Source organism: Hirundo rustica, chromosome 2, assembly GCF_015227805.2.
Source record: "Hirundo rustica isolate bHirRus1 chromosome 2, bHirRus1.pri.v3, whole genome shotgun sequence".
NCBI classification, from domain to species: Eukaryota; Metazoa; Chordata; class Aves; order Passeriformes; family Hirundinidae; genus Hirundo; species Hirundo rustica.
In genome coordinates this window covers 77501591-77529555 of record NC_053451.1, presented here as the reverse complement: position 1 = coordinate 77529555, position 27965 = coordinate 77501591, and the positions used below count along the sequence as shown (strand labels likewise).

At 39.7% G+C, this 27965-nt stretch overlaps 1 protein-coding gene across 2 annotated transcripts; it reads right to left on the bottom strand.

The window, feature by feature from the left end:
• Nucleotides 1-75: 75 nt before the first annotated feature.
• Nucleotides 76-27341, bottom strand: DNAJC3 (DnaJ heat shock protein family (Hsp40) member C3). 2 transcript variants are annotated; one of them, XM_040055030.2, is made up of 12 exons: nt 27189-27341; nt 21383-21493; nt 18300-18424; nt 17211-17285; nt 11092-11244; nt 9601-9782; nt 7533-7652; nt 5649-5754; nt 5431-5551; nt 1607-1739; nt 701-849; nt 76-317 (listed from the first exon to the last, which is right to left on the bottom strand). In XM_040055030.2, the coding sequence occupies exons 1-12, from the start codon at nt 27268-27270 to the stop codon at nt 160-162; spliced, it is 1515 nt and encodes a 504-aa protein (XP_039910964.1). In that variant the 5' UTR covers nt 27271-27341; the 3' UTR covers nt 76-159. The 2 variants fall into 2 exon arrangements, with proteins under 2 accessions (XP_039910964.1, XP_058275267.1); XM_058419284.1 differs by lacking the exon at nt 21383-21493 and having other exon boundaries at nt 27189-27328.
• Between the last annotated feature and the right edge of the window lie 624 nt (nt 27342-27965).

The window sequence follows — 27965 nt, the reverse complement described above, 5'->3', positions numbered from 1 at the left end:
CCAATGAAAGAAAAAAGGAACTTTCTTCCAGTGCAGTAAGACTCTGGGTTAAGGACAACATTATAAAAATTAGGATTTTGGGTCTTGAACTGAAAGACTTTTTATTTTTTCAATGATTTAAGTAAAAAACAGCAGCAGCCACCAGAAACAGTCTTGGCTCTAACTGAAGTGGAATTTGAATGTAAATGGTCCTCCTCCAGAACCAAAGGGGTTGAATCCCTGCCACGTGTTCCAGCTCCTGTGGAAAGGGTTGTTGCCGCCCTGCTGACTCTCCGCATCCAGTGGGTCCTCTCCCGCATCAAACTTCCGCCTCATTTCTGGAAGAAACAAAACCAAGGTGGAATCAGGGCTCGGTAATAACAAGGTTTCCCTGGAGTACTTCAGCTTGCAAGATCCTTGACACATGTATATTCAGACTTAGTCAATCCTAGAAAATCTCTACAAGAAGTTATCCCTAGAAGAGACCTTCAAAATATAATTTTTATTTGACTTTTAACAAAAGTCACTGAAACACAATAATAACAGGTTACATCTGACTTCATGCAACAGACTGGATACAAGTACTAATGCACTGCTTTTTCAAGATGGGTAAGGGCAGAAAGGGCAAAAGGGAAGCTGAAATGCTTGTTATAACTTACACTTTTGTTCTGACCTTGATGTAAAAAAAGTAACTAAAAATATTAAGGCACTGCATCATTACCTGGGTCAGTGAGGACTTCTTTAGCAGCTGCAATATCAATGAATTTCTTCTCTGCTTTCTTCTTTTCTTCCTCACTCTGGAAGTTATCAGGGTGCCACTGGGATGCCAGCTTTCTGTAAGCTTTTATGATTTCTTGCTTTCGAGCATTTCTGGATGGATAAAATTACAGGTAACTTCATTTTCAGATTGTTCATATGCCACACTAATGAAGTTTATTTTAAACACAGAGACACTAATTAAGGGCATCAGGAAAGTCTATGAGGTGTTGTTAACCTTCTGCAAGTGACACTGAAGACTCTTTACACAAAAGAAAGGAAGCAAGTTGCAACCTTAAGCAAAGATTCCTCACTCTCCTTCACCACCCATATACTTCTCTTGGAAAGAATGACTCTGCAGAACATAGTTCTCAGTCTGACGAATTCACCATCAGATGAGTAACAAAAAACAAAGATGAAATTAGTTCACAATTGGAATGACAGCCAACACTAGGTTCAGAACTTTGCTAGCTCCTCATTAGCAAGGGAAGTTGTCCAACCAGTCCTTCCAGACTCTTCCAATTTCTCACACTATCTGCCACAACTTTTATTACTTTTAATAATTCTTGCCAGTCTTCATTTTTTCTCCAACTTGTTCACAGGACTCTGGATCATCTGTACTAAGAACTTCTTCCTAAAGAATTTATTTTCTCTCTACCTGCTGTTGTTTTTCCATTCTTTCTAAAGGAATTGCAAACAAATGCCACTTTACAAGCTGAACACTAAAAATTAGTACAGCAGAAGAGTGAAGATAGCAAGATACAGAACAAAAATTAACACACACAGCAGAACAAATTCAAGTGATCAGCCCTACAAGTACTGGTTTAAATAACCACCTTTCACATCATCATCTCTGAAATTAGTGTCTCACCTTTTTACTCCCAGGATTTTATAATAATCCCTCTTCTGAGATTGCTTCAGCATTCTCTGGGCACGTTCCAGCCCTTCCCGAATCTGCTGGTCATTTTCACTATTGGCTTGAGCAGTCTCATAGTCCTTAATAGCTTTTATTAAAAAAAGTAAATGAAAAATGGTTACACAACTCTACAAACTTCCAGTTAAAGAACTCAGTCACTCAACAAAATTGAAGATTTGTTATTACTACATATAAACAGCAAAACTTTAGTTTCAACTTGACATGTTTTGGGGTTTTTTTCCTAAATTGGAAAACCTTGGAATAGAGGAATTTCACTTTCACATATGAATTAAGTAATTTTCTTTCTTTAGGTTCATCATGCATGTGGGACACGAAAGAGAAGGGAGGGTACCAATGTACGTTGCAGCATTCTCCTGACATTACTACAGCCACAAGGATGAACATAATGAGTATCTAGGACTGGGATGAGGGGACAGAAACCAAGAAGAAGGATTCAGCAGTGGGTACTTGAAAAGCCCACTGCACATTAGTCCCACATTGCTGTTCGACTGAAGGAGGAATTAACCAGAGTTTTTAAATGAATATTCATTCTTCTCCCCCAGTCTGCACTCAATCAACATAACAGAAAGTCTCTTCCTCTTTAGTGAATATAAAGACAGATTTTAGACTACCAGTAAGTTCACATTGTTAGCAAAAGGCAAATAGCGGCTTTTTTACACCTCTGCGTGCATAATATGCAGTTATATTTTTGTGGGTGTTTTTCGAAAGGCATGCTCTCACTTTTATTTCAAGAGTTGCATTTTTCAAGAATGAAAGCAAGAAAAGAAATCTGAAAGAAATCGGAGTTCTACATTTCTTTAAGTAAATTCTCTTATTATTGCAAGTGCTTAAGACACCAAGTTTATATATTCTTTAATATCAAAATTTATCAAGGGAAGCAAGTTGAAGTCTTTAATGAGACTGCTCTTCTTTCACTGTTATAATCCTCAAGGCCTCATTCGCAGATCCAAGCCTCTCAGGTTTCTCAAGTTAGACAAAGTACTTGCATCAGATTATTTCCAAGCAGATGCTATTTCTCAGCAGGTGTTACATTTGTTTTTCACTGTTTCTGAGCAAGACAGCAGGAAGTGCTAATGAATTTGTATTACCCAGACATCTGATACCACTGCAATCTTATTTCAGTTACAGGGGAAAAAAAAAAAAAAAAGTCCAAAAAGTACTGCCAGAGCCCAATTTCCTAGGCTACTACACACCAAATTTCTATACATTTTCACAGCACAGCACACTATCTTTGCTCCTTAAAGCATTTTGGCTTCTACTGGAGTTTTTAAAAACTTGTCCAGTCATTTAAAAAAAAAAAACAAAACACAGTGTGCATTAATACATATGCTGTATATATGCTATTGAAACTGATAAAAGGAGTGAAAAATGCAGGGGTTTCATTATGCTGCTTTATTGCTCCAATAATTTCAGGCCCCACTGAACTTAATCTCCTTCAGGTAATACTAGGAGGAGCTGCCAAATGCAGGTCAGGTTGCTCAGCCTCACTGAGCACCACATCACCATCACGGGAAACCTGCTCAGGGGTCAACTATTTGCCATGACGGTATCCAATTTCTCTTCTTTTTTTTTTTTATATCAATGTCCTTATTTAAGGACTGCAAGCATTAAGCACATGGGAAGGTGTTTCAGTGCTGCACACTGCAGAGGGAATGCATCCAGCACACTCAGCAAGTACACATTGTACTTTCCCTCTGCTTTTGATGGTACACTCCAGTGTAGGGATTTTCCTCTTTCAGAGAGCTCATTGCTCTCTCTGTCTGAGGGGTGAGGGTTGGAAGCAGGTGCAGCAGGATGGCAGTTTCATGACCACAAGAAATTTGCTATGAAGCCAGGAGACTTATTACTAATTCCTAGTATGTCAATTAATCAATTCTTTCAAGCCACTATTTCTAAAAGCAGTAGTACCTCACAAACAAACAGAAGAGTCACTGCTGCTTCTTACTGGCCTGCTATTTCAGAAAGCTTCCTTTCATCCTGCTCCATGACATGAAAGGAACAACTACTTCCCAGTGTCACTTTCAATTTGAATACTTCAGTCAAATCTAATTCTCATTACTTCAATACAAGGATCTTCATGATCTCTCAAAAGGTAATCATACTGTATCCTAAGCAACCTCACCGGCTTTGGTATCCTGTGAATTTTTAAAATGGAGACAGATTAATTCTGTATGCAGAATGATGGCAAATTTCCCCTCAAACCTAACTGCAGACAACTGACATCCATGTCAAGACTCTCAGAGAAATAACAGAACCATTTAATGCTATTACTGAAACCTCTACAGTAGTAGAGCAGGGTGGGGAAAGAAAACAGAAAATGTTCTGACCAATTTTGAAACAGCAAGGCAGGTTTTTTCCTTTTTTTGACAAAACTTGTGCTCTAGACAGAGACTCCTGTACTTATGAGGTATGCCAGAAATGGAGTCATTAAACATCTGTCTCTGCAGACAAGCCCTGGATCCCATGTGATTATGAAGTAATTAAAACCATTTCATGAACGCAGCTTTACATTGTGAACTGCATCTTGAACACTTAACAATAATCACCTTCAAAGTTCTGAATTACAAGTACTTTGAAATTTCCTGCCTTTAGCAGGAAAATAGGTGCCTCCAGCTTGAAAATTTTTTGGAGGGAAGAATGAAAATCATTTTGCCCCTTTAAATATGAAAGTACAATTTTAATTGCTCTGGTGTTCTCCATGGCAAAGAGAAACCAGCCATCGAAAGATAAATGAAGACACCTCCAGGCAGATGAGCACTAATGGGCTGTAATGCTGCTGACAGAGGCTCTGCTGGAAGGCAGAGTGTAACTACACCCACCTCGCTGCTGTCAAGGGCAGGAGGAAGGCACAGAAGATGCTACAGAACCTAGGGAAGCACAGTTCTGCTCTAGCATGATTCCTCACTTGGAACCAGGCTAGGCCAAGCCCAGCAGGCACCAGCACAGTAAGCTCTCACAGGTCCCAGGTACATCCTCTCTGTTTCCTTATATCCTGTAAGAGGGAGGCATTTGCCCCAGCACAAGACCAGGTTGTGCAGAACCTTGTTACAAAACTTTGCTTTCCTCCATTTCACCACAGTTTGAGTCACCCTCCCTGGAGGTATTTAGAACTGATGCAAATTTGGCACTCATGGACACGGTTTAGTGGTGGACTTGGCAGTGCTGGGTTAATGGTTGGACTTGATAATCTTAGAGGTCATTTCTATCACTCCATGTAATAGGATGCATTGTACAGAAACTCCATATGGAAAATGCAGCCTCAGGAACAGAATCAGTTTACTCTCTGAGCAACACTACAGAGACCCATGGAGGAGAAGCAATGGCTGTTACCTTCCTCCGCCCTCAGCACATGCCAGGGAATAGAACAGTATTATTTCATGCTGCCATCTCAAGACATGAAAATGGAGCTCCTAAAATGGATTTACATTTCCCTAGCTCTAATTACCTTTTACTTCTAAACGCAATTCTCTGACATTGCTGATTATATAAAACATCTCTGAGTTGAGTAAGCTGCACAGTCTCATAAAACATCAGTCCGCTTTTATAAAGACTACTCTGCTGTGGATAAAACAAGTACATTCCACTTACACTAATCAAGACAAAATTACCACCAAGTGTCTTTCTAAACCTGCAACTACCAGGGCTAATTAAGGATAACCTAGTGTAGAATCAAAGTGCATGTTAAAAAAAAGCCTTTGAAATGCTGACTACATTTTAAACATCCACATGAAGTATGTGCCAATGGCACACAAGTGTACCTTCTTCATACATGTCTTCTAGCAAATAAGCTTCTGCTCTGTCTTTCAGGGCATTCACGTTGGTTGGTTCCAGCTGCAGAACTTCTGTACAAACTTTGATGGCTTCTGTAGCCTGCTGATTCTAGAAAGGCAAAAGGAAAACCAAACTCATGTAGTTGTGGGAGTTCTGCTTCATATTTGTCTTGAAGGCATTAACAGAGGGAGATAAGCAGAATTACCTTTGATAAGCAGTGACAGATCCTTTCTTTGGCACGAGTAGAATAAACTGGGACTTCTGGCTCAGTTTTCATTACAGTTTCGTATTTACTGATAGCATCTTCATACCTGTTTAAATCATAAAGCATAGTATCATGAAATGGAATCACTATCTCAGGGTATTGTGTTTTATTTAAAAATTCTTAAAATTCACAGATTCCCCATTCTTCTACCAAAGGACTTCCACCTTCATAGCCTTAAAGGCGAGGTGCAAAACAACAGTATGAAGAAAACTTGCAGGCACTTCAAGAATTACATCCCCATTCCCTTTTCTGTGTTGTGAGACAGAAGAGCAGGCACTAGGCCTGTCAGGCTTATGCAGAAAATAACAACTGCCATCCCTTGTCATGCACAGCCAAGGGTCCCCAGAGTTGCCTCCTGTCTCATGACACTGCACTTCAAAATAAACATTTCCCCTGCTGATACCTGAAATGGACCCAGTTCTGTGCTCACAGTAAGAGTCCAGACTATCTGCACACTACAAAAGGTACCTATTCAGAGAGGTACAAAGAAGCTCCTTATGCCAGTTTTAATCAGGCAGATGTTTTCTCTTTTCCTTCTTCACATGTCACAGAGCGAAGTGTTACAACAGTGGCCTGTGAAGGCCTCACAATACTAAAGTTGCATGGTTTGAGTGAGAAACACATTAGAACATTTACCTAAAAATGAAAGAGTAAGATTGAATCCACGTTGCTACAAGCTAGAGAAGTGCAAGCTCTCAGACTCCCTGAAACTGCACTGATGCTGGATTAAATAAGTGAAAAGTGTCCAAACAGACCTCTGGCTTAATAAAATTGGCATCAGTTGTGTTTATTCACATTCCTGACGTACCTAATTTAAAAAAGCCACCTTGACAATGTCTAATGATTGCTTTGGGGTCTTTACAGCTGGATGTCATGTGCTTGGGAACACAAAACTGAAGTTAAAGAACTATAAGAATACAGAGGCACTGTCTGTCATTTAACAGGGTGCATAAAAGACAGCAAGAGCTTATCAGTCAGAACCACTTCTGCCATCAAGGCACTGCAGAGTTACTAAGTGGTTTTAGTCTTAAGATATGGTCCTCTCATCACAGAATAACTGAAGTTGGAAGGAAGTCTTGCAAATCACCCGGTCTAACCCCACTGCCTACACAGGGCCGACTCTAGAAATCTCCCTGTGACTGTGTCCCAAATGCTTTTGTATAACTCAAAAGTGGGGAGACTCCATATCCCCCCTTGGACAACCTGCACCAGTGTAAAAAACATTTCCTGATGTTCCAATGGCATTTCCTGTTTCAGTTTGCACCCACTGGCCTGATCCCATCACAGAACACCACCAAGCAGAGCCTGGCTCAGCCCTCTGCACCCTCCCTGCAGGTACATTGATGAAATCACCCTGTGGCAGAGAAGTCTCAGGGCAAACACTGTCAGCCACCCCAGCCTTTCCTTGCAGGAGACAGACACTCCCCACCTCCAATCTTAGTGGAACTCCGTAGGACTTTCTCAGTAGCTTCATCTCTCCTGCACTGGGGAGCCCAGGGCTCAGGCGTGGTCTCATCAGTGGTGAGTAATAATCATATATGAGAGCTGAAAACTCCCATCCCTATGTTTGCCTTACTACCTGCTGCAGAAAGAAGTTAAGTATGCAGAAGGGACACAGCGGCATCAGAAGGAATCAGAACAGAATAGTTGCTATGCAAGTCAATATTTATTCTAATTGTAATTTGAGAGCTCTGCTCAGTACCCACTTCAACTGACACATGCAAAAAGCATCACTTTAATCAGCTCCTCAATCAGTAAGTTGGTGCCTCAATTGTGGGCTTTTTTTCTATTTTTTTTTCCTTTAATATAGCAGTGAATACTTACCTGCCTTCTCTGATGAACTCCTCTGCTGACTCAATCTGCTTATTGAGTTTCTTTACTTGCTTATAGAGAGAGAAGCATTGCTTATGGTCTTGGTCCAGCTTCAGACATTCCCGGACCTCACTTTTCACAGGCAGGTTAGCAGAAGGGGAAAAAAAAACCAACCAGCCAAACAAAACAAAAACACAAACACCTAGGTCACCACATACTATGAAATTTTACCTAGAGACACAACGCACCATATATAAACTGTCCAGAACAATACTTGAGTACTTTACACAAATCTCTCTCTTCATCTAAATATTAATATAAAGTGAGACCAGTAAGAGTCTTCTAAAACATACAGGGATATTTATCTAGTTTTGCTTTTAATTTTTTTGTATTGGCAAACACACAGAAGGTTTAATGTTACATTAATAACTGACTAAAGAGTTGAAGAGAACCTTTGAAGAAAAAGGCACTCTGTGAAAGAAATTATATTCAGCAGTTATCAGATGAATATATAGGAAAACTACCATCAATTGGAACTCAGATATGTTATAAAATTCCTGCATTGAAGTGTATTTTGTGCTGCTTGAAACAGAAAGCTCAGCTAAGACACAAACCTCCTTGATGGAATCTCAGCCAAGCTTGAGCCTGATGTTTCACTGTGAAGAATGTTTAATCAGACTCTGATTAGGGAAAATATCTCTCTAAATAGTTCAAAGTTTAAGAAAAAAAAAACCAAAAAAACTCCAAAATGCAATCATATGAAGGAATAAATGTTTTGCATCCCATAGAGTCATTGTAGCACAACCACAATGTAATCTCTTCCTGAAATTGACAAAATCTTTTTTTGTTCCTAAGCACAGACAAAAATACCTTATTATTTGAAAATAAGTAGGCCTTTAAGAGGAAGAAACTAAGGGAAGGCCAGGAGTAAGCACCCAGCAAGTCCAAGAGCTATAGAACTCTTTCTCAGCATATCTCACAATGCAAAAAAATCATGGTATCAGATAAGAATAAAGGAAAGAGGCTTATCCCTTTCATTCTGATTCCATTCTGTTCTTCAACAGTGCCCTCAATTGTGCTTTTTAAACAACCACCTATACTTGAAATCACTGGGCAAAGTGATGGCCACCTCCCAAAAGTCAGCACAGAAGTGACCTATGAGCTCACAAGATTTGCTCTGGAAAGGGAATCCTAATGTGAACCTCAATTAACTTTCAATGTTTACTTTTGGCCAGCTATAAAATGAATTTTTGCAATTATAATCACATGCAGTTTCCATCTACCAAGGAAAGAAATACAGGGTTTTTTCAGTTCTCTTCACCTTATTGAAGGGATTCTGTGACAGAAATCATGTTGGAAAGGTTCTGGAGATGAAGGCAGCATATCTGAAATTATGACTGGCACAGAAACCACTTCTGTGCAGCAGGAAGGATTCCACCATTTGTGCAGCTAGTCACAGAGTACAAACTGAACAGTCCAGACTGAGCAAGGGCAGTTATCTGCCAGATTGACTAGGGACATATGGGAATAAGATCTTAAACTTAACTCAGTATGAATAAAAAGATAGGGCATTATCAAAAAGTCATCCAGGACTGCCTGCAGGAATAAGAGACAAACAGCTCTGCACCCCAAGCTCTTCATATTTGGCTGCTCTTGTACTTTTTATTTATTCTTAAGCTTGTAACCTTAATGTATATATCTTCTGTTTGCATCTTACACTTAACTTCAATAGAGGTTTAAGGTTAAAAAAAAGCTCCACTAAAGAAAATTTAGAGACGGAATTTCTTCCTTCTAGAAGTACAGTGAAGACAGCACTAGTAAGCTACTCCCATGGACAGGGACTCTGGATTCTGTTTAAGGAAACAAGATACCTGGAACCATTGATGGCTGTTCTTGCCAAGAATAAACATGGGTGTCTTCATTGCCAACCCTTAGTTTCTGAAAAAGAACTCCCTTTATCAGATCTAGATCACAGATCTCCATTCAAACCCCACAAAAGAGATACTTCATGGTTTATCATTACCTACATAATTATATTTTCTGTCTCAATGATAATGATTACAGCAAATAGTAAAATTACCTGAGAGATAATTCATGGTCCCCCAGCTGATAATATATTCTGCTGATTTTATAGAAGGCTTCAGTATTATCATTCTTTAATTTGGCAGCAGCTTTCAAGTCACTAATGGCTTTGCTTGGTTCCCCTTCCTTTATATAACACTCTGCTCGAAGTTCCCGTAGCTCTGCATCCCAAACACAAACCTTGAGAAATCAAAATTAAAGCTTGTTTTTGGTCCATAACGCTTTGCTTCTTTTCCTCCCCCAAAGAAAAGTCCCATTTAATTTCACTTTGCCAACTGCAATAGCATAAGGTTCAAGCTGCATGCAGAGCTCATAAAATTAGCATCTCTGCTTCCTGGTGGATGCTGTGATGCACCTGCCCAAATAGAAAAACAAAGGCCTGAAAATTTTGTAAATGATTCAATGAACTCATGCAGAGAGATGAATTAAATCTACTGGCATTGCTTAAAGTAGGACAGTCTGTTGAGCCTCCAGGAAAGGATATCAGAATCATAAATTATTGTATCTTCCCAAAAGAACAGAGGTAATGAACAGCAAGGACCAAGCTGTCAGTTGTCCTCTACGAAGAAGCCTGTGGGTAAGATGCAGCTCCATCAAGTTTGACCTTAATATCTGGATTTTAAGAATAAAGAGAGGTAAAATTGTCACAGTAAGGCAAAACTAATTACTCATGAGGAACTGCCTATCAAAATTTGGTTTAGAGAATTAAATCTGTGTCTTTATCAGTTGTTTGGAAACTATTATCTTAGAGGAGGCTTTCCTGCTTTTCCACACTGTCTCCCCATAAACCAATTCCCACACTGTGACAGTTTTGTCACCAAAAGCTCCAAGGCTGTAAACTCCAAGACAATAGCACTCATTTGTATGTGCAGAGTCACAGCAGTTAACTGTCTTTTAGTACATTTCTGTATGACACACAAAATGCCCATGTGACTGAGTTAGTTACACTTGCACTATCAGGTTTATCTACACCAATTAAGATTCAACAAATACAGATAGCTAAAGAACAAGATGAAAATTTAGCTAGCTACCGGCATTTTTAATGTTGTGGCAGGTTTTTTATCTTTTGCTACTTCATTTTATCAAGACAAAAACTATCTGCATATATGCAATGAAAAATCCAGATGAAAAAACCCTGTAACTCCTATACTTGGCAAAACTTCACTGATTTCAGAAAAACTTTTCCCCAGCTTCCACAAGAATACCAAACTGTAGATAAAAAAAGGAAAGTATAATCAATAAAGTTATCTATAATGGAAGTTTCACCGAAGTATCTTTAAGACAAACTATTATTTTGATTTCTTCTGCAGCTAGTGCTCAGACCTCTCCTCTCTTCAACATCGTTACAGACTCAATGTGCTCAGCAAAACTAAACCGGTTACACCTAAGTTATTTTCACGTCAGTGAACAAACTATTAAACAAAAACATACAGATGTCAGACAGAAGCTCTTACTTTCCTTTCACAGTACCATTTGACTTAACACTTACTGCCAAGATTTCATCAAGAAGAGAAATAGCAGCTTCATAATCCTCTTGCTGGTAGGCAGATAATGCTTGTGTATGTAGGCGCTGCAGCTCATCAGATTTTGTCAGCTGAGTCTGGGCTTCTTTTTCCTCATTATTGCTAGGACTGGATTTGAGCTGCAAACATGAACAAGGAAAGAGATTCAAATGCTTGTTCAAGGATCTCTTTCAGTCCCATTAATAATCATATCACGGAGAACTGACTAAAGCTGCAAATAAAGCAATATAAGTTTCAAAACTGTTACCCTGGTTTTTCTGAGTTTCTTTATTAGCCTTTTGATTTTCATAAATGGAGTCAGATCTTTTAGTTACTGTAGAATATTAGAGCAGTTTTCTACCTTTCCCACAGAAGTAATATAAACAAATCCTTTGTTTTTCATTCTCTGTCCTTTGTTTGCATATTTCTAATCTGAAAACAATTATAACTGACAATTCCTCTGGCCACTGAGGCTGAGGGGTGGAAACCCCAAAAAGCCAATCTTCTGCTAGACCCACAAATGTACAAAAAGTAAAAAAATAAACAAAGGGGTCTCTTCTTCTCTCGGCTTTCAGCTGTGAGCTGGGATCGGAAGGACCTCTGCCTTGCGAAATCTCATCTGCGTGTGACTGCTTTGTGTGCCTCAGTGACACAAAACTCTGCTGGAAGCATTTATACTGCTGAACTTCAGAAGAAAGACATTCTGAGATTCAACACAAGATGTCAGAAGTCAGAGAAATCCAATTCTTCATGCTTGATCAATCATCACTGGACACATCATACACAACAGTCACTGTCCCCCATCACCTGCTGGACATGGTGGAGCTCTTTGTAGCCTAATTAATTCACCTCTGCTGTCAGTCATTAAACATTGGATTCCTCAGCAGCAGTAGACAGTGTAACCACGTGGTGTAATTGCATCTCTCACTTTAAGCACAATACATATTTATAACTTCATGACAGAAATAAACGAAACGCATCTCAGACAGTTGTTACTGTGAAGATGTATTTCTTATGCTTTCCACACAAAGAGTGGCTACAGCAGCAAGTTAAGCAGCTACAGCCAGGGAGAAGGCTCAGCTGGGCAGCCATGCATTCTGTTTCTTAGAGAGTTTTAAACAAGTCTAATGTTTTGTCTACAAGGACTCTCATTTCTCTAACCCCTCTCTCTGAGAGGGCAGAAGTCATTACATTGTACTTGCCTTTTTCACTTAGGCAGATTTATCTTTTCAAAGGAAATGTAAAAAAAGATCTTTCAGGTAACTTTACTGTCACCCAGGAAGATACACATGGCTAGAAAGAATCTCATCCACTCCCTTGCAAAGCCAGGAAATTTGTAGCATTACTGCAGTTCGAAAGAAGCACTGGCTTCACACTTGTTGCTGATCAGAATGACTTTCAAAGTTTAGAAGGGATATGACTATTTTCTTTTTGTTTTAAAATAAAAATGTGTATTTTATTGCATTCTATACACAGAATGTGAACTAAAGTCACTCAAAGACATCCAATAATTTTTTCTTCCCTCATTTACCTTGAAGTGGCCTCTTCCCTTTTTCTCATCAGCAAGTTCTTTAAACACATTTATTTTGTGCTTATGTATCTAATGTAATTCAACTTCAGCCCTCAGAAGCGCTTTATCAGAATTTCCCCTGGTTCTACCATTTGAGTATATGAAAGGAAAGAGCCTAAATGCTACATCAAAATCATGTGCAGGTATATGTATTTTGTTTTCAACTCCCCTTTTTAAATCTTTTTGAATGCCATGCAGTTTTTCATTTTAACCGGCAAAAATCAAGTTGCAACTGAAAATTCTCCTTTATTCCCTACACTGTCTTTCAGCAAGAGGAGAGGAGCATGACCAAAGAGTTTTCTTTCTTTGTAGGCTGATTCCCAATATCAGTCTCATAAAGCTTTTCTTCTGGTTAGAACTCTGCCTATAGTCCTTTGATGCATCCACTCTCTCCCTAAAATCTGGAGCTTGCAGCAGAGGCAAATTTCTGTACCTGTAATTTTGAAAAGTACTGAGTCTACAAAACTCTCTGAAAGTTCTGAACTCTTCAGTTCCAGATGACTTGTTTGATTTCTTCCCTAATTTCTCAGCATTTTCTTCTTAAAAAATTAAAGAGTCTTTGCTATGGATGAGCCTTACACTTCCCTAAAAACTTATAACACTGAACTCCTTAGATTCACAGTGTGTTTCTTTTAATGTATATGGAGAAAATGTCAGGGGAATGTGAAAAGCAACGTTACAGTCACAGAGGCAAATCCAATACTAATAAAAACCATCTGAGTGAAACATCCTAGGTAATTTTAGGTAGTACAACATGTCCAGCTAAGGAAAGGGAAATTTTTCAAGATATCAATCAAACTGAAGTCATTGAGTGTTTGTGTGCTACAGTATGATGAAAATATACACTCATAAGCTCTTATTAAGTAATTAGCATATTGCTATGATGTTTAAATCAGTAACATTAACTAAAGCAATAAGAAGCCTGTTCATTCAGCCTATGAAAAACATCCTGAAGGGAACTGAGGGAACCTCCATGGCTTGTAGTACCTAAGATGAAGACATCTGTGCACTCAAGAACAGTACACAGAGGAAAGCCCTGTACTGGTAACATATTAGGTAACAGCTATAATGACACAGATGGAAAAAACCTGAAGAAAATATTTTAATACCTTTCATTCTTTAGCTGGGAAGCTACAGATGATCACGGTACCACAGAGGAATATATTTGGAAGCGCCTAATGTTACCCTGATGTGGTTAAGAGAGCTTCAAATACCCAACCCAAGGTGCCTAGGAATTTAACCTAATCTGATTAACTTACAGTGCCATAAGATAACTCCCACCTACATCCAAAACAGTATTATTACACACACCAACCAACCATGGAAAGCTGTTGTTCAATGTATTTTGCAACAGACAAGGGCTTCCCTAGCGGAGAAAGCAATTTGCAGATGTACAGAGCTCAGTTACTTGGTCTTGGCTGACATCTAGTGGAGCTTGAAGCTGTGCCTTCAATGTTGAGCTTTGAAGTGTTCTTCCAAGGCAGACAGAACTGTGTACTTAAGACACCTCCATTTACGGTATTTATAGCAATAAATTGCAACTGTGAGTGTTACAGTCAGTCTTAGGATAAGAATTTAAAAGAAATGTAACAATCTGGTCCTTTCCTCACTTTCCAATAGACAAAGCAGAAGTTCTGCTCTAATTCTGTACCTTCTACAGAATCCACCAACTCAAATGCTTGTCTTTTTCTCTAGAACATAAGCAGAGTCACTGACAACACTGTAAGGCTCATACACAGAGCTGCCAGGATTTGCATTGCTTTTGTCACGTTTCCAGAAGGCCTTCCATCAACCAAAGTATGCCAACATCCCTTTTATTTTCAGTAAAAATCACATGCTTACAGGTAAAATAAACATTCCAGGGCTTTCATGGCTTGAGGCCCTGGACATGAGTGTTGATGCACGCACAGATCTGTTCTGCTGACTCCTAATCAGAAACCACTAAACCAAACAGAAGGAACTTGATATTAAAGCATATGAACACTAAACTGAAGTTGTAGCAGTGAAAAATAATTACTATTCATATAGCATGAGCAACAACTTTGAAAATCACTGAAGGAATTCAGCTTACTCTTTCTTTCATGTGGAAAACCTGGCCCATGTAAAGAATTTAATCAGCTTGATCCATCTGTGGGTCAAAAGAGGTTTCTAGAAATGCAGTGTTGCTTAATATGTGAAGGCATAAGTCTGAATCACACCCTCTATCCAAACCTTGTAATTAATTTCAGCCAATAGAAAGTAGAGAGTACAGAAAAAAAAATAAAAAGAGACTAGCTAAAAATAACACATAAAAGCTGAATCTCAAGAGGCTCTGCTCCCAAAAAGGAATACTGCATCCTTTGCAGCTAGGCATTCCTACTGCCTGCTCTCACACTAGCACTGCCTCACAAGACAGCCAGCACGGATATGCCATAGAGGGCAGGAATAGACAAACTGCTTAGCAATCAATCATTTAAAAATATTTAGGGTGCTCACCATGAAGCTTTTTCCTGATACTATGAAATTATACAGAAAGAATTTGAGGACATGAATTTTTATGAATACACATTAAAAGACAGGTTTACTGTTTTATATGAAGAATAATTACAATTATTATTTTTTTTAATTCTACACAAAGCCACTAGTCTTCCAAGCTGCAAAAGTTTACCTGTCATCCTTGCCTCCATTAAGATGGGCTGAATTTTTCTTGCTTTCTCTCCCTCAAAAATTACTGCATGTCCTAAACTGCTGAGATACCTTTTAAGGAACATGACTAAGAGAGAAGGGATGGGAAATCAGAAAGATTTAGAAAACAAGGGAAACCTCTCAAAGAAATAGGCATTCTATTTAGAGATTTCAAGGTATGTAGCACAATTTAACCCATTCCGCATAGAATAAATTAACCTATTACAAGTTACTACTTTAATACTGTTCACTCATTTTGCTTGAATATACTATACTTAACTGAAAATTATGCTCCTTAAACAGACCACTTAACAATTCTCTAAGTAAACAGGCAATAGAGTTCATAGAAAAAAGGAAAATGGAAGTCAGATTGAGGACTAATACACTATTTTCCTAAACCAGCTTCTGGGAAGAAACCCTGTTCTACTTCAGATTTAAAGCCTGATTGAGTACTGAGACTATTTGACTGACCAAAGGCAGCAAATAAATTTTTGCAGCAGGTTTGACAAGAGAGAAAGATACTTGACAGTTGACTGGAGAAACAATTCCATATGCAGCATTAAGCAATACTTCAAGAAACAGTAACTGCAAAGAATGCACACACAGACTCACAATCAACAGTGACGCTGCATAATTGGTACTGCAGCAACTGCGTCCTCAGTTAATCCCAGCTGAATGACTCTGTCCCACATTTGCAGACAGCAGGGCTCCACTGCTATCAGACCACACACTAAGAACTTACTGAAGAAGCAGCCAGAGGTGCCACTGCTACATGAACTTCAGAATAAACTGCTGGAGCCCTGCTACAGACACAAGAACTGCCTGGTGCATTTCTACCTGCAAGAGCCATTCCTCATAGCTGTCCTGCAGAACATACAGGATAACCACTCCAGTTTTGTCATCCACTCTAGTAAGATTACCACTAAACAGCTGCAATCTAGACCACAAAACTTCTTTTTTCATCACTCTCTTCAAAGAAAGAGCCAACAAGACAGCATCTGTTACATTGCAAATTCTTATTTTGGCTTATTTTTAACCCGCTGTTCAAAACAGCAACTCTTGAAGAGAAAGCAAGAATGAAGAATATATCTTATTTATACTCATATTTACATGAATTTTGTGCAATAGAGAGGATACCAAGAGTCACATTCTCTGAGGGCTTTTTTTATCTCGGGTTAGATCAGCTTACCTTTGCAGCATAGGGCTGAAATGCACAAAATACCCATCAAAACTAAAAAGAGCCCAAGTGAGTTTTAGGTGGGCAATATCCAACTACACCAACTGTATACGGAAATGGCATGATTCCTGATCATGGAGAGAAAGTACTGTCAAGACATTCCTGAAGATGGAGAACTCTGCAGATTAGGAGACAGACAGAGGGATGCCACTAAAATGTATTGATTTATCTGCTCACTGACTAAATTAAGAGCCAACAATTCTTTTGCAACCAGTAGAAAGATATAGGAACTTGCAAAGGTTGATCCACGATGCCCCAGTGATTTCCCAGGCAGACATCAATATAGTGATGTAAACCAGAGCTCAACTACATACTTTGAGTCCCACATCACTTATTTCTGAATGAAGGCTGCTCCCTAGTACAGCTATCAGTAAGCAGAGATCACCGAGCGTCAGGCACACACAAAAAAGACTTTCCAAAGTGCTCCACTGTTTCAGGCAAAATCCCACTACATCTGCATCACTATACTGCAACTTCATTGGTCATTTACTCATACAAGGTTGATTAGCTACTATGCCTGCAAAGAAAAGCAAAGACAAACTCAGGCCTATAGAGAATCAGAGTTCAGAGGTGACCTTGCCTCAGAGTCCAACCTTAAAAGTAGTGATGTAGTTCAACACTGGTCTCCAACTTACCACATTTTTAAAGTCATCCTCTGCTTCATCGAATTTTCCTTGCTTAAGCAGTAAGTGTCCTCTCTGTAATCTTGCCTGAAATGAAACATAACTTTTTATTTACAAATGGGACTTGAGCAAAGTATGAACACAAATTTCATTTTAGTATAGCTAACAAGCTGAAACAGAGATCGTGACACCCATTCTTCGTGTTTTTGATTTAAGGATGTTCTTATAAGACCTCTTTAATGGCAAAGGATTGCTCTGCACCAGAACTGAGGAACAAAAAGCAGACAATTTTTATGGAAAGAACTCATTTGAAAAGTTTCACAAATCAAAGTGAATGTGACTTTACACCACTTTCCTGATTATAACTGCTTACAGATTAAGTAAATAACAGAAAAATAAACAATAAACAATTCCCACATTTAATTACTTCATTAAACTCCCAGAGTAATAGAAGCTATATAAAAAGACAAGTCAATGATTTAGAAGACTTTGATTTATAGTAAGAATATTTTCATACAACAGTGAATTTAACATTTGCTCCTCTACTGTAAACCATCACTGCCCACAAGAAAGGGAGGTGAGAGAATCAGTTCGAAAGGGTTCCAGCATCAGTTTCTGACTAGTGAGGCAGTCTCCACACGCAGTACACAGAATAGAGAGAGGGGTAAGCAAACCAGAACTTGCAACAGTCACACAGGAATGCAGTGACATTAGGACAGTTCCTGCGGAGAAGATACATCAAATCAAATGCTGATAAAGAGGAAAAAAAAAAAAAAACCCAGAGGCATCTGTGTGCTCCCTTCTCCCTGTCCCAAATGGCAAAGCCTTGGTGAACAACAGAATAACCACAAGTGAGAGAAGTGTTCAGTATAAATCCATGAACTTAGTAAAACTGGTGGTTGTTCAAGTAACTGTCTAGACTGTGCTCTAGTTGCAAATTAAGGCACATATACCACTGCTATTTTATCCACTTTAAAGCCCTCTGAGGAATAATGTATTCTCTATTCCTGTTGAGCAAAGTCTGAAAAAAAACCCCAAACCTTCTTTGAAGCATTTTTTTTTCTTTACACTTGAACAATCTTCAATTCCAGTAATACTTACTGATGTGAAGTCCTGCTTTAATTCAACCACTTTACTTAAATCACGAATTGCTGCTTTAGACTTGCCCATGGCTAAGTACACTGTGGCTCTTCTGTAATAAGCAATGTAGTTCTCAGAGTCTCCTTCTGCAATTGAACAAACAGCAATCAGAATACTATCTCAAAGCTACTGAAATTTCTGGTGCAGTGGAACTGTAATGACTAAAAATATATCATCTGACTTTTAAGCCACTGGAAACAATGATATACATTAATAAGACATAAAATTTGCAACATTATGCAAGCAGTATTTTCTACGAAGTTTAATTGTTTAACAACAAAGATTACAGAAATACTGTAAATGCCAAATAATTGAGAGTGAAGGTCAAACATGTACGTGTTCTTCAGCTTTACATGGGAGGAACAGCCTCTGCGTACTATTGCTTTATCTCCAACTGCAGACCTACATTTGAAAGCATTTTACTTCATCATCTTCCAGCCTAGGTGCTGATCACCGTACTGGATAAATACAAATATTCCCAAAATTACTAATATGTTAGTGCAATGTCAACACAGACCCAAACGCTTTATGTCATTCATTGAAATATCTGCAACTTCTTTCTTTAGTAATAAAGCGGGCACCAACATTCCTTCTCACTGGCAGACAAATGCACACGCACTATCAAAGCATGAAGGCTAACTTCAGGGCCCACACGTTCCATGTTGTCTCCCAGTCAAAATTCCAAGTCCCAGTGATTTTATCACTCTCTAAGCTAGCACATACACTTGTACAAGAGGCAAACATCAGTCTCTGAAAACAAGAATAGTATTCTTAACATTCTTCTCTATGAGGTATTTTACAGAAACAGGTGAGAGTTACTGCAGCACTCAAGGAAAAGTAACTTCAACCATCAAAACAACCCAATGTTGGAAGACAGGAAACCTTTTACCATGCTATTAAAAACACAATAATCAATCCAGAATTTGCAGACAAGAATATCCATATCTGAGGAAAAGAATTAGTATTTTTCTTCCTCATATAATTTAAGGTTAAAGTTGAACTTCAAAATAAATGGAAGAAATAGCACCACCAAAAATCTTATGATCAGCAACCAAGTTTCATAGCTGGCCACCTCCACTACCAAAACACTACTTCATCTCTCACTGAGAAAGCTATCTGCACTCTTCCTCTACAATATCTTGGTTGTTAAAATACTAATCTCCAGAGCTGAAATTTAATAGAACTCCCATGCTGTATGCCTCTTTGTATGTCAGCATTATAAACATCAAATAAATTCAACTGTTACTATCCTTAAAAAAAAAGCAGCACTGAGTCCTAAATGTGTAGGCCAGGTAAAAACCAATAGCTGAAATTAATGAACTTTATTAATACACAAAGGATGAAAGGTAGGAAAGAGCTAACACAGAAAGCACATTCCAGCACCAGATTACCTGACAGATAGTTTTGCCACAGTACCCCAGCAACAGTAATGAGCAGCAATTGATACCCAGACATAAGGCATAATAAGCTGGGATTGAAGAAAGAGGTAACATGGACAGTAGTTTTCTTCTATTTTAGATGTTGGAAAAAAAACCCAAACAACAACAACAACAAGACTGGCTGAGGCAGGACAGAAATATCTATTTACCTCACAGTCTACAACACTTCAGTACAGCCGGGAAAGAATTCTTACCTCCTTACAAGCACAGTTAGAAAATCATGCTTAAAATCTTATCAAAAAGGCAAAATCCAGAGAAGTCGTCGTCTGATGAAAATCAGGCTAAAATCAGCATCCAACTAAGAATCCCATAAAGGTCACAACTGAGGTGGTCACAGCATATTTCTAAAAGCTGTTCGAGCCCAGGTGGCAAAGCAGTGGATTTTACCCATGCAGGCACCTCACACCACTGCTGCCTTTGCACCACCACCAGGAACTGACAGCCACACACTGAACCCGTCTCCTCAACAAATCCAAGTTCAAGTTTGCCAACCAACAGTAAAGGAGAACATCACACTGTAGCACTGACCATGCACAGATCCCACAGAAATGCTTTGGCAGCAACACAAGCAAAAGGAGTAACAGACTGCATCTAGGCAGAACAAGGAGCTTCTATAACAGAAAAAAAAGGAAGTTGCCTCCTCCATTCCCTTTATATAAGGGAAGTCGAACTTGGAGAACACAAACAACTCAGAAACAACCAATGTTTCATTTACATCTCACTATTAAACCACGGCATAAATAAAAAAGTATCAATAGTACAACTCATCAATGTATAACATCTCAGTAAGATTCTTATCCTGGAGGAAAAAAAATGCACTTGTACACATCATAACAAAGTCCAACAATTTAAAAAACCCCACCATGCAATTAAGAAATTGCCATGTTAACGGACACTGCTCTTTACTGGTGCTGTCTATATGCCTGAACTAAAGGATTTTATTCAGCTAAATTGCTTTAAAAATCTTAAAAGTAAACATTTAACTTCTCAGTTTGTTGAAAATGCAGAACACCAAACAAGAACAAACTCACTAGCTGGCTACAAGAGAGGAACAATTTCGCTTTCCACCACCAATATCGTATCTCAAACTTGCAGCATCAAGTTTCACTGAGCTATCACCCACCTCAAGATTTAATTAAGAAAAAAATAAGAAGAGAGAGAGAGCAATTATTTTAAACACTGAATTTTTTACAGCAATGGATAGGAGAAAGCATGGATAAAGCCAGTCTTTGAAAGACATACTCATACTTTGAAAAACATCATAAAGACAAAACCTGATCTTGATGGGATTAGACAGATAGGCAATACTTCATCAAATAATATTAGAGTCAATTATAATTCCTTTCACATGTCTAGCTTCCAGAACAACAACTTACGTGTTTATGTATCACATATTTAATTTTACAGTTTTCTTTTATCAAAACCAAAGCGTAAATATTCAACTGCATCTCTGCTGGCTTCTGTCCAAACTGCTGTATAGATACCCTAACTTCCGTGACTCATGGAATGTAATTTGCAAGAAAGCAGGATATTTAATGAAGCAAACAGGGGAAAAACCCACCCAAAGGTATTTCAGTACAAGAGTCACCTCCCTGAGATACGCACCTATAGCCGCATGAAAGTGAGACAAAGCATCTGCCAGCTGTCCAGCAGCCAATAATTTCTTCCCCATTTCAAGTTGTTTTTCTACTTCTGCATTTATTCCACACTCAGCTCCTTGAAGAAAAACAAAGAGATCAAGGTTTTGAATGACCAGTTTGATTGTAGCAAACACATACAGTGATAATACATGTAACAAACCATTACTGATAGAAGCAGAAGTCACATCTTCCTGCACTTTAGGTATCACAGAGGTCTTTTCCAGCCTAAGGGATTCTGAGATTCTGTAAATCCCTGCAGCCTAACAAACTCATGGTATGTCCCAGTTAGGATGTGTCAAAATACACAAGACACGAATACGCATCTATGCATTCAGTAACATACTCTGACTTTCAATTTCAGAAGAATCTGGAAAGTGCTCATAACACACACATGCAGCAAATACACAAAGGCTCCAAGTTAAATTTCATTACCCTGATGGTAACTTAATACTTAACTGAGAACTGTTTGGCTACTTAGAGACTGGCTTCTCATCTACTGCAATTTTGTCTCATCTACTAATTTCCAGGGCAAACTTCTACAGGACTGCAAGTTTGGACAATTAAAATTCTCACTCCTTCTCCCTTTAACCAGTAGCACAAAAACCATACTAACATGGTAAGTCTTTGAAGTTCCAGTTTGAGCTTAAAGCTACTAAATTGCTGCTGCTCAACCTGCAGGGAAAGACTACTGTTGAGCAGAAATGAGCAGTCAAGTGCAAGTACGTGCTGTACATACATCAACTCAGCAACAGCTTTTTCATTTGTCCTGCTTCCTGCAGTCTTCAGATCAGGGCAGAATTGCACTACGAATTACCCACCAGCTTATGACTATTAATAAACTTTCACACTAAAAAAATTTTCATTTATTAAGAGGATACCCTATGCCTAGATTTAAGCAAGGTGACACATTGAAATCCTGAATAAGCACATTACATTAAAATCCAATGATTTATAACTTATAAAGGTTTTGCACTGAGCTGATTCAGATAGGCATTTTAAATTAAAAAAAATGTACAGTACTTCGAAGTTGTTTCTTAGAATCCAAATAAAAATGTTACAGTACAACTGATTGAAGGAAAGTATATCCAAACTCCTCACACTGAAAGGTGGTTAAACAACGTATTTATAATGAACGAACAGTAATTTCTTATCACCAAATCATCATGACTTTAGACATAGGCGCTCTCAACACCTGAGATCTTAATTCAATTTTTCTTTCTGCTCCATTATACAGCTCATAATTCTTTTAATTCCACATTATAAGAAAATCCTTAAACTGTCTATACTAAAACGAAAAATCCCCTCTGCATCCACTAGAGAAAGTTCTAGCTGCTAGAAGATTGACAATAATTCAGCAAGCTGGATTCAAGGGCTTCGACTCAATTACTTGTTTTAGAACAATGACAGAAAACTATTTTTTTTAATTAATAGAAATTACTTCATCAAGTCCCAAATTTCCAGTGAATATTTTTTGTTTAAGTAGATGGAGTTAAAATTGCCTACATGATAAATAATTATTATTTTGAGGATCTTACTAAATGATTCATTTTAAAGTCAATTCTAGGTATGTAAAAAATGTATGCCCGATTTATGTAAATATCCAATTTGCAGCAAAAAAGGACATTCTTCCTTGCCCATTTTGCTTCGCTAGCTCATCAAGGAGTCCAGTGTCCTTTAAAATGACAAAACAAACATTAGAAACACAACGAAAAAACTCAGAACTGGAAAAAAAACACCTCACTACAAATTTCCCTGGCTTTGGAAGTATGCTAGCAGTAAAGTAGGTATCAAACTACATATAAACAGTATTTATCATGACCTAATACCAACTCAAAACTCGTAAGTTTCACCCCACACACAAATACCTGAAATCTTTCAAAACTTGTCAGTCAGGAGTGGTATCCTAGAATTAGGATATAAATTACTCGTTGAAGAACTTTCCACATACCCAAATATGGCATTCAATACCCACGGTCTCAAGCATCCTTGTTTTACATTCAGTCACATCAGGATAGCTCCAAGAATACATTTTTCCACAGTAAGATGTACCTACACAATTTTGTATCTTTCAAACACATTGCATTCAGTACAGTTTTACAGTTACACAGTACTTCAGGTGGAAGAGCCATGTTTTTCCTTGAAAATAATGAAGACAATCAATTAACAAATGAGAGAGCAAAACCAATGATAGCAAACAAGTAATAAAAGCAGGAGCAACATGGATAAAAAAGCAAATTGTGAAGTCCTGTAGATTCCAAGTAGAATAAGACTAATTATACTTGACGTACATTAAACCGTACACTAAACCTCAACTCTGCAAATTGCTGAACATCATAAATTGATGCATGAATCTCCAGGAGCAGCCTGCATCATCGGCCTAACCATGATGAAAAGTGACATTTACCATAACTACCCAGGAACACTCTGCACTGACCTGATAGTTGGGATGTTTATTCACAGAAATCTATTGCTTATTCATTTTCTGGCTGTAGGCAAACAATTGCTCTAAATAAAGCAGCCCACAGTAGAAAACTGATAACATAAACACGGGAGTCCAAGGACTTGAATTCTCTGCAACCTATTTGGGTACCTATGTACTCTTTGGTCTGGGAATGAATCTAAGAACTAAAGTTCAGCTGGAGCAAAAAAACCCACCAAACCCCACCCCACAGAGCTCTTTCCAACAGACACACATTGGTAAGCTGGATACCACAGGCTCAGTTGAAGAATCTCTCCATGCTCCACCAAGAAACTAAATTTACACAAGAGATATGCAAGCTTACCATTTATTTACAAAAACTTCCACGTATTTTAATTTGAATATAATTTCTAAAGACTGTCTAAGTGTTAACCTTGGGCTTCAAACAATCACCCAAATGAACTCCAGCTGTCAAATCAAGTCAAATATTCTGGATAAATTCAGAGCCAGTAGTACTTAGACTGGGGCAAGTCTAAGAGTCAAAAAAGAAATCCAAACCAACACAAAAAAAACCCCCAAAAATACGAACTCCCAAACTATTCCCAGATAATTGGTACTAGCCCTGACAACTCAAAGGATAACAATCAGAAAGTATAGGGAAGGTGAGCAGGTGCAGCTAACCTGTTTTTCCAGTTAAATACACTCACTTCGAATAAACTGTAACTTCCTAGTAGGAATTTTGTTTTATTAGAATAATTGGTGCTAATACATAGGCACCTAAACCTACAGACTTCAACTATATCCTCATATAATGGGTCCCATCCACATTACAAAGAACTCAAGAAGCAACTTGAGAACAGTTTCAAGATGTTACATTTGTCTACATGCTCCTATTTCCTCCCCTGTGGAATTTCCATCCACTTTTTTCTAAATCTTATTCCCAAGCTGAGTAACAAGACTATGAAAATAAACAGAATGAGTTCCTATTGTGTACCAAAACCAGTTGTTTAAGCAACAAAGCAGTAGCATGCATGTCACTAATCTTAATTACGTTCATCTAAACCTTTTTTTCCCCCTACAGAGGAGCTTAATGATTGCCTTATCTTGTCAGGAGAGCGAGAGATCCTGCTTTTGCCACATCTTTTTTTTATCAGAATGACCCTGAATCTTAAGTTTGCTGTTATTTTTAAACGGTTTGGTCTCTGCTTTAGGTATATTTGCGAACATGATTTTCAAGAACTGCACTGAACTAAGTAAGATGTGGTCAAGCACCAACAGCTTCAAAAGTAACACTTCTGTGGTTTACAAGGAGCCTCAGAGTGTCCAGCTGAGCCACGCGTAACTTTCAACCATCAAGTTTTTACCCCCTCCTCTGCAAAGGAACTTGATAAATACAGTAAAGACTGGCAGACAAAAAAAGCCCCGCCCTCAAGTAGCCTTTGTGACAACAAAAGGTGGGGGGAAGAAAAGAAATACTTAATGCTTGTGATCTGACAGTAACTAACTGAGCTCTGTATACTCAGAGCCCATTTATTCTTCCCCATATTACATTTCCTTTCCTCTTCTACGAGGAAGGAGAGAGGGGAAATGAACAACACTCCTTTATCCCTCCTCAGTCACCTCTTTTTGTTGTGATTAGTGCGGACAAACAGCAATGAAGAATGAGTCTTCCCAAGAGAGGATCTGTTCCAAACTCAACCCAAATTTGGATGAAGAGAAGGAATCAAAAACGTTTTTACTGAGTGTATTTACCAGCCAGATATAAATAGACATCACTCTAAGATACAGAGTTAATACAGAATGACTCTTCCACAGATTCATGAATCAGATGACACAAGGCAGACTTCTATTATCAAGACATCAAGATTCAAATTTAAATGTGACTATGACCACTTTTGAGCTCGAAGACCAGTAATATTAGTGAGGGAGAACCTAGATACTTAACAACACCCACCCCCCAAAATTTTCTAACTACACATTCTGAAAAATTAACTCATGAACTAAGAGATTAGTGAATTCAGTAAGTAAGATCTGATGCTACCATTATTGCTGTACTCTACATCTTTATTAACTGAAGTTATGAAAATGTCCTGCAAATTAGGAAATGTGGTAAGGCCAAACAGCCATTAAACCACATGCTTGAAACAGGTTGGCAACTCTAAATGAAGAATCCTCAGCAAGAGCACCACTGCCACAATCTCAGGAGAAACAAACAAACAAACAAAAACAACAGTACACTCAGACAAAAATTGTCTTCCAACACTACTAGCTAGAATGCATGTAAAAAAAAAAAAAAAGCCAAAAAAACCCCGCAATTTGACACCACAGTATGTGGTCTAATGCAGGATGTCTTTGCCACAGCATGTTCCTGTTGCCACCCAGCCAGATGAACAATTTTGTAATGTAGTGAATCAACTGAATTTTTAATGTTGGCCTGTATCTTCCTTAAGCCCACAGACTTTTTCTGACTACTGACAGCTTCAGTTCCACTTCCATCTGCCACTGGCAGGTAAAGAACGTCCCTCAGGTGAAACCCTGACTGTAACCACTGTTCTGTAACAGTCAGAAACTTAACAGAAGCCTGTGAATAAAAGTCTGGGTACACAGGTGTTGCTGGCAGCGTGCTATTAAAGTAAACAAGCCGCTCAAAGCACAGATAAGCTGAACTTCAAATACTAATGGTGAGAAATGAAAAAATAAAAAGGCAAAAAACCAACAGAAACCATAACAACAAAACCAAACCAGAACAAACTCAACGCAACCATCAAAAGCCTCCGCGAAACAGCAAATCTCTAAGTGTGGTACTAATATTGGCTGCGGCTGAGAAGGGCAACTGGAGAAGCCTCGGAACTCCGGAACTACACAAAATCCACACCGGAGTGTGAAATTCACGGCCAGCACAGAACGGCCAATGCTGTCACACGGCTGCACTCGAGGACATCACGGCAGCCTCAGCCCGTCCGTGAGCAGGCCGGGGAGCGCGAAGCGCACACGTACCGAGCCGCCTCCAACCGCACCGCCAGGGACTCCGACTAACCCCAACAGGTCACCGGCAGCGGCCGTGCCCTCGTTACGCCACAGCCCCGAGCGATGAGGTGGCAGCGCTGTACCTCTCTCCTCTCCTCACACCCTTTCCAGAAATATTCCCCTCAAGACGACACGGGCCGGGGGAGGCGGGGTGGTGCGGGGTGTGTGTCCCGCCGCCATGGCGGACACCGCGCAGCCCCGACAGGAGGGACGGAGGGAGGGCCACCAGCCACCGCGGCCAAGGGCCCAACCCCGGCGGGCCGCGGACGGCCGCGGCACGGCCCCCCTCGCAACGCACCCCCACAGGGACCCCGGCCCGGCTCACCCTGATACTGCAGGTCGAGGAGCACGAGCAGGAAGGGCAGCGCGGAGCCCAGGCGCCCGGCGGAAGCCGCGGGCGACACCATCTCCTCCTCCTCCCTCGCCGCCCCCCGTCCCGACAGCGGCGGCTCCGGGCCGGGCCCAAGCGAGCGGCGGCTCCGGCTCCTGCGGGGAGGATCGTGGGCGACGCTGATTGGCCGCGCCGCGCGCGCCCGCCCCTGCCTGGCGCCCGCCGCCGGACGTGAGGGCGTGGCTCGAGCGCGCCCGTCCCCAGCGCGTCGGCCCCGCCCCGGCGCGCTGCCCTCACTGAACATGGCGGCGCGGCCCGCGCGGGCCCGCGGCAGAGATGGCGGCGCCCCGCCCCGGGCCGCCCGCTGAAAGGCGCACGGGGCGTGTGCATGTTGCGTCTGGATTTCGTCTCTTTGCCCGCCCCCGCCCTGCTCATCTTGACATGCCTAGAGGTAGGAGTTAACAATTTGCCCAGAGAATTACAAAGAATGAAAATAGGATTGGGAAATACAGTCTTGCCTTATCACAGAAGCACAGAATTTCCTAAGTTAGAAGGGATCCATCAGGATCATTGAGTCCAACTCCTGGCCCTGCACATCGCCAAGAGTCACACCATGTCCCTGAGAGCATTGTCCAAAACGCTTCTTGGACTCTCTCAGGCTGGTGCTGTGACCAATACCCTGAGGAGCCTGTTCCAGTGCCCAGCCACCCTCTGGGTGAAGAACCTTTTTCTAATATCCAACCTAAACCTCCCCTGACACAACTTCAGGCC

What these genes read in the sequence shown, in the direction of transcription:
- DNAJC3 (XM_040055030.2), bottom strand. Translation starts at nt 27,270, where the DNA reads ATGGTGTCGCCCGCGGCTTCCGCCGGGCGCCTGGGCTCCGCGCTGCCC. An exon ending in CCTCGACCTGCAGTATCAGG is followed by an intron (nt 21,494 to 27,188) that starts GTGAGCCGGGCC and finishes TTTTTCTTCAAG; the next exon opens with GAGCTGAGTGTGGAATAAAT. An exon ending in TCACTTTCATGCGGCTATAG is followed by an intron (nt 18,425 to 21,382) that starts GTGCGTATCTCA and finishes GTTCAATTGCAG; the next exon opens with AAGGAGACTCTGAGAACTAC.